Source organism: Anabrus simplex, chromosome 1, assembly GCF_040414725.1.
Source record: "Anabrus simplex isolate iqAnaSimp1 chromosome 1, ASM4041472v1, whole genome shotgun sequence".
Classification (NCBI taxonomy): Eukaryota; Metazoa; Arthropoda; class Insecta; order Orthoptera; family Tettigoniidae; genus Anabrus; species Anabrus simplex.
The window spans coordinates 498,675,285-498,682,877 of NC_090265.1; the positions used below are offsets into that span (position 1 = coordinate 498,675,285).

The 7,593-nt window shown below is 34.7% G+C and overlaps 1 protein-coding gene across 1 annotated transcript in view; it reads left to right on the forward strand.

Annotated features, from left to right (window-relative positions):
• The window catches only part of LOC136857016 (uncharacterized), a 227,929-nt gene extending 220,639 nt beyond the window's left edge, over nt 1-7,290 (forward strand). The window contains exon 10 of the mRNA XM_067135358.2: nt 3,912-7,290. Coding sequence (XP_066991459.2) covers nt 3,912-4,038 — 127 coding nt within the window. The 3' untranslated portion in view covers nt 4,039-7,290. The remainder of the gene's footprint in view (nt 1-3,911) is intronic.
• The last annotated feature ends 303 nt before the right edge of the window (nt 7,291-7,593 follow it).

Sequence of the window (7,593 nt, forward strand, 5' to 3'; positions counted from 1 at the left end):
GTTACCAGTGTTTCTAGTCCGTATGTTATAATTGGTATTAAATACTGTTTATATAATGTTAATTTCATTCTCTTGCGTACTTTGTCATCCCATAAAAGCTCTCTGACTTGATGATAAAATGTTGTATCTTTACTTAGTCTGTTATTAATTTCAGGATTGATTTCATTACTTCCATTAATAATGTTACCGTACCCAGAGATGTAAACTGTTCTGCATTCTCTAACCGTTCTCCATCTATGTTCACTTGGCTTCTCTTTTTCTCTTTTCCACAGTGCATGACTACAGTTTTCTTTTTACTAATTACCATTCCAAACTCCTTCAGATTTTCATTCCAAATGTCCAGTCTCCTTTCTACTTTCTTTTCTCCCTTTCCCCAAATCACCACATCATCTTCAAATACCAAAGCATTCACTTCTTCACTACTGATACTCTGTTTTACACGTTTTATGATTTCATCCATCAATATAATAAACAATAATGGCAACAGTGCACTTCCTTGCTTGAGAACATTTTTGGATAAAATGTTTCAGAGTCACCACTCCCCACTTGTACACTGCTTTTACTCTCATGATACAATATTTTTATCTTGTTAATTAATGATGTAGGTACATTCCTTTTCAGTAGGCATTCAGACACATGTTTTCTCTTTACTGTACCATAAGCTTTTTCCAAATCCAAAAATACGACGATGATTTCCTTGTTCTCTTCCAGATGTTTTTCCATTATCATTCTCACTGTAAATATCAAGTCTATTGTTGATCTATTCAGTCTAAAGGCCATATTGTTCTTCCTCTAACTGTGTTTCCATTATATCCCTCAGTCTTTTGTCTATGACTTTCTCTATTATACGATTATATATGGTATTTGTACTTCAAATTCAACAATATAATATTAAAATTAATGAGTTTTTTATGTTGTGTTATATGAGAATGTCTGGGAAACAAGAAAAGTTTGAATTATTCACATACATTGTTAAACATTGTTTAGGGCAGTTTGTAACGCAAATGTAATCATTTAAACTCATTCTAAAGACGTATGTATTATCTAGCCAATTAAAAATCTGACTGTTCAGCTCATGGCTGCAGTGACCAATGAATATCAGGAACTTCAGTCAGTCAACAGCTGTTTATCACCACAATTTTATCACTATTGTGTTATCACTCTTATTTTATCACACCTGTATGAAATTGTTCTTATATAAATTTATTATAAATTCAACACAGTAGCACACTGAAACATGTTCATTAATACATTTGACCACAGACTGCACACTCAAGAGGACTTAACTGTTATTCTGATGAAGCTGACAGCCAATATATTGGGAGATTGCAGCCCAGATAGTTTAAATGCAAAAATAGAACAGTATATTTCTGTGCTGAAAGTTTTGTTTTCTGTATAGGTTATGAATACCTGTGTATTTGATTTGTATTTATGTACTTTTATTATGATAACTTATTTACTTTTGTTGCCCCAAAGGAGTGTGACAGGCTTTGGCAGCTGGCACAATTCCTGTTCTCACCACTAGATGGGGGCCTCTTCCACTCCATTTTTGACCCAGTCGAATAACTGGAAACAAGCTGAGGATTTTTTCATTTAATTTTGTAGTTATTCACTAAATAGTCAAAGCTGAAGCTCCAGATTCCCTCTAATAAAATTCACTCGCAACTTTGTTGGTTGCAAATTTATCAGTTAAATCTGGGGTACTCATTATATTATCACGGAAAATGTGCTCCATGAACTGGGATTTTAACCCGTAGAGAGCCAGACAACGATATATCGTTGTTTCGTATATATGCGTAAAGTGCCAACCATTGATATATCGTTGTTTGGATAGCGCGCAATTCTGTAAGAGTTTGTACAATTTGGGCCGTCAGATTGAAACATTTTATGTGTCCAGTCTATAGAGAATTGTCATTAGATTTTAACTACGTCGCTAGATAGTGCGTAAATTCATTCGTTATAATGCATTGAATTTCTAAAAGTCCGTGTTCATCTACGACATATGATCTCCATGCCGCGTGAGTAAAATGGCGACTAGTGGGAGAAGTTATTTTGTTAATGATGACGAACTGGCTGTATATCTTAATCATTTTTAGTAAAGAAGGGGATGATGAAGACTCAGATACGGAATTCACTCCTCCAACAAGTGAGGAAGGGGAAAGTGAAAGTGTTATTTGGAGTGATAACGGCGATTTTTCTGTAAACACTCAACCACGTGCTCATTGTCCGACATATTGAAAGTGATAATGACCGTCTGAGAGTGACAGTACTGATGATGATAGCTGTAATAGTACCCAACAGCAAAAATTTAATGTTTTCCGTGAAATTCAATTAGGTCAAGATGCAAAATACCAACCCTCACATGATTATTATGATACTCCTGGCCCGAGACACGCCCCTTCGTCAGACACAAACCTATAGCCTATTTTTATTTTATTTTTCACGGCTCAGTTATGGAACCTCATAACTACAGAGACAAACAGATATGAGAAATCATGTCCTGTCACCACATGCCAGAGCACAGCAGTGGCGCCCGGTTACATTGATTGAAATGAAGGCTTTTATTGCTGTTTTGTTGGAAATGGGTATAGCTAGAAGGCCAAGCTTATTTTCTTATTGGGTAAAAACCTCGCGTTATATTCCATGGTTTGGAAATATGTTCTCAAGAAACAGATTCCAATTGATCTTGAGATTCTTTCATCTTGTGAACAATGATAATCTATCACCATCTGGTCACCCTGACTACAACCCATGTGCCAGGTTCGATCCCATCGTTGGCCATGCCAATTGTATATTACGATACCACTGTACATAACTCTTAAAATACTCAAGATAAACATGTGAAACTTTACATGTTTATTCATCTGAAATAGGACATTGCAAAGAAGTCATCAATATATATCGTTGAGTTAAATTTTCCGTTTTTTTCTGTTTTGTTTCCGATTTTTAAATTTTGGTGTTTGAAAAGTGTTTGGAAAATATTTTTTTTCAAAATACCCAAGGGCATTTTAGTGTTTTAATTTAGTTCAGCAGTAAGAGTGTATTCTTGTTAACATTCAATAAAAATTTCAAGTCATAGTTATAACATTTGTGAACTATTTAGTCCAGAGAGTGAGAACCTGCAAAATTCTCTAAATCTGTCGGGCACATTTGGCATACTGTGAGCACCCGGGCCTGGCACTAAGAGGGTTAATGTACTTGAGGACTTTGAAATTTTCAGCTGATATGATTTTTTTTTTTTTTTTTTTTTGCCATGAAGTGTACACACAATTGCACAAAATTTGCTGTCAGAGATGATGACTTTCTTTTTAAATCTTGTTCTTTGAAAAAGGAGTAACATACCATATTTACGCGAATAATCCCCGCACCCTAACTTTAGGAAGGCTGATTTTGAAAAAAAAAATGCCAACATTGATGCAAATAAAACCCACACCCCAATTTCGTGCCTCAAATTTGAAAAAAAAAAAAGCGGGTATTTTTTGCGTAAATACAGTACTTTTTAAAATACCAGTATATTTTTTACATTACACTGACACAGATGGTCTTATAGTGACAGTGGGATAGCAAAGGGCCTAGGACTGAAAAGGAAGCACCCGACCATAACCTTAATTAAAGCCTGGTATGAAAATGGGAAATCACGAAAACCATCTTCAGGGCTGCCAACTGTGGAATTCGAACCTACTATTTCGGTGGATGAACATACTCTTTTGAATGCAGGATTCCAGGTATCATCTCTTCAGCTAGTGGCTACCCATTTTTTTAAAATTTCCTCACATTTTGATAATGTATAATATTAAAATATTTCACTGTTGGCTAATTTTTGTGCTCTCAGGTGTACTTATTTTTGCCATTTGGAAAACTTTATATTAAACTGTCTCCTCTGGTAAAATTGAGTATTTTTATTTTTTCAGTGAACAAGATCTGGAAGATTTCCTTAATAATTTATACAATCATTCAACTGCAAGTGGTGGAAATGAATCAACAGGCAGTCGAGGCGACCAGAATCGTAATCGCCGTAAAGGCAAGCGCAAGAAGTGAAGGAGCCTGGTTACTCGTACCTGTCTTACATGATTCCATTGCGAGAGGAAGTTGCTGGGGTGGTTTCAGCTTTCCTAGTATGTGACTGATCCTGAAGGTTTCAGTCTTTGAAAGGGGCATGTTCCTTATCAGATAAAAATGAAATTGTTAAGTTGATAAACAGTAAAATAATGTGCTAAACAGGACTAGGCATATGTTTCCCTTTTACCATTTGATTATCATTTTCCTAAGAGTCTGTTCCCTAGCTCGTAATTGGTTCTTGAAGTTGGAATATTCTTTAAATATTCTTGCATATTTGAAGATAATGCAAGTCTTGCTTAATCTTCTAGATCTGTGATGTCTTTTCATTTTTTTTAAAAAATTTCTTTTATGTAATAGCTTTGGCTGAATTTTGTAAGTTTGTCATTAATGTGATCTAACAAACATTTGATGAGGATAACTGATGACGATAATAATAGTAGTAATTTTGGGTGGAAATTTTAAATCTCAGCCCAGATTGAAAACAAACCTGACAGGCTGATATCCTATACATCAGCAGAAACGAATAGGATTTGACTTACTTGCGTTATTAATGGGAAATGGAGTAGTTTTTTCAGGGTATGGAATGTTAAAAGGATATTTTAGCACCATTTTGTTTCTGGTATATTTACTGAAGTTAACTGTTTTCTATTTTTGTTTTTTGTTTCTGTTTTTTAATGTTTTGTTGTCATTCTTTTTTGTGTGGTCAACAATTCTTTGTTTTCGTTTCTCATATCCTTCATTGAAGAATGCATTAAACTTTACATCAGTACTTGTTGTCGAATTATAAAAATTGAAAATTACTCATCTTCAAGTGTGTTTGGTAATTTTATTTCATGATATTAGATTTACCTCAGTTAAGCTGTCTATTGTTGATATTGGAGAAGAAAGAAATATTTTGTTTTAATTTGCAGTAATAGACTTGCTTCAGAATTTTACTGCTAATTCTTATTAATAGTCTATACACTTTTTAAAAATCTTTTGAACATCTTTTTTCAACTTATGTCATAAGATTTCCAGGATTGGCACTGTAAGAAATAAAATATTCATCTATCCTAATGGTCCAGAAGTTTCAAAGTAGTCCTCTCCACAATACATACACTGCTGCCTAAAATTTCGAAAGTTCTGGTATGTTTTACAGCTCATCAGTTGTAGCTTCTAGAATAGCTGTGCTGGAGTGTTCTGTCCACCATTTGAGAAAGAAATTGAATTTTAATATTTGGATGATGTGAAGTAGCTATTGCTTTGTGTTCAGTAAGAAAACTGAACCAGCAGAGTAGTGTATGTTCATGCATTGTCATAAAGTAAGAGCGATCAACCATATGCACAGAAGACATCAGCATCAGTAATTGCCTCTTATGGTCATGTCAGAACATCAACATGTTTTTAGTGGACAATACGTTAGCACTGAAGAATCCAATTGGTGTTGGGTTTTTGGTGGTTGTCACTCTGCTCTCTTCGAAGTTGGTGAGTTGAGACTTTCCATTCATCACTTTGTGGATTTTGATGTACATAAGGAATGGTTCTCAAGTTAATTTTCCTTTTGGTTGCGGGTGAACCTGTTGGTGCCAGGTTTATTTGATAACATCCATGCAGTAACATGACTGTCTTCTCATATAGTCTGCTTCTGATGCAGTCACATTGTCAGCATTGTGCATTTTGGCAGCTATCCAGACCATGGATCATTTTATTCTCCTTACCATTAACAAACCTTGTGCCATTCACAAATGTAGTCTCTTGATAAGGTCTGCAATTCAGGAGATCGTGGGTTCGAACCCCACTGTCGGCAGCCCTGAAGATGGTTTTCCATGGTTTCCTATTTTTACACCTGGCAAATGGGTGACCTTCAGGCTAGCAACCCGTCGGAAGGACATTTGATTGCTTTCAAGTCTTCCAAAAAGAAAATGCAAGACCGTAACGGGACACATAGCCCAATACTTGGAAGGAAGATGATGATGATGATGATGATACCAGGCAAATGCTGGGGTTGTACCTTAATTACGGCCATGGCTGCTTCCTTCCTATTCCTAGGTCTTTTCTATCCCATTGTTGCCTTAAGCCCTATCGGTGTCGGTACAATGTAAAACAAATAGCCACAAAAAAAAAAAAAAAGATAAGGTCTGGTAATTTTAGATCTGTTACAAGAAGTTCCATCTTCCAGTCTTATCACAAATAATGTGTTGCTGTCAGCTATCCTACCACTCCGCAGAATTTTGCGGAATGACTTTCAGGGCCACACATCTGTCAAATACATAGCTCACGATTGAGTACACTCTGCGGGAAGAACTTTGACAAAACTCTTTCCGAGATGTAGACTCGATCCTGAAACTTTTGTGACAAAGAATTAGCAACTACCTTTGTTATCAGGTCTTTAAAATAATACTGGTTCAATCCCGAAAATAAGGTGGTTGAACCTATGCTTTCTGCATAAAGTATAATTATTAGTGATTGCCTGTTGAAGTATCATTGGTCCTGGAAAAACAGATGATTACATTGTTTTTGTTAACTGAAGATTTTTTGTTGTTCGTTAATTTGGTAAGAGAAGGTATGTCTTTTTGTTGTTGTAACTAATGGTTAAGAAGAATATTTAAATTTTATATAATCTGCCCTTGTAATTAAAAAAATGAACTTTGGCCTGAAATTCTTCTAGTAGTGAAAATATTTTGTTTCTGAATTTTGCCTGATTATTTAAACTGTGAATTATCTCAATCTACATGATAGAATTACTGTTGATGATTATATTCATGAAGGTGTGGTTATATTACTGTGAGTTTTTAGATTTTTTAAATACTATTAAAAAAAGACATTTTCTCATCTCCCTGAGAGAATTACTTCTGACAATTATTTATTAAGTTGTTAAAAATATGATGAGGGACTTTTAGGAAATATGTATAATTTTTTTTTTTTTTTTAACAAAGAAAATATTGCTTTGCTTTGGTTTGATGACATTGTCATATCAGGAAAATGTAACTAACGACCTGCATCAACTCTTTGGAATATTCTGGAATATTGTGGTGCAGTATTTATCCTGGTAGAAGCATGACTGTTTAATATTAATTTTACAGATGCTTCATTTAGCTAAAATCATCAAATGGAATGTAAGGAGTTCCTGAAATACTTGTCTGTTTTAATCAGGGAACTTATAATTGTCTGTGAATTCCCTTTTATGTTATAGGAAACAGTGAAAGTGTAGTTTTTCAAATATTTTTTAATAAAAGTCAGTCTCTAACTGTACATGGTGCTTTTTTGTTTTATGATAGTAGACAATTGCTGAATTTCCATAACATGCAAGAGTTCCCCCCCCCCCCAATTCATTGCACTCCGTTGTGGCTCAGGCACTGACCATATTTGCTTATGTATATTGCACATAATTTAATATGGATTATTTTAAAAAGAAAAGTATATCTTTGTGTAAATGAGTAAAACTTACTTAACAGTGAAGAAAAACGCACAACCATGTGCTGATAAGAGTTCAGTAGTTCATTCTAACCTTCCTCTTCACAGTATTTACCCATTTACCATTTAAATCTCCCACTG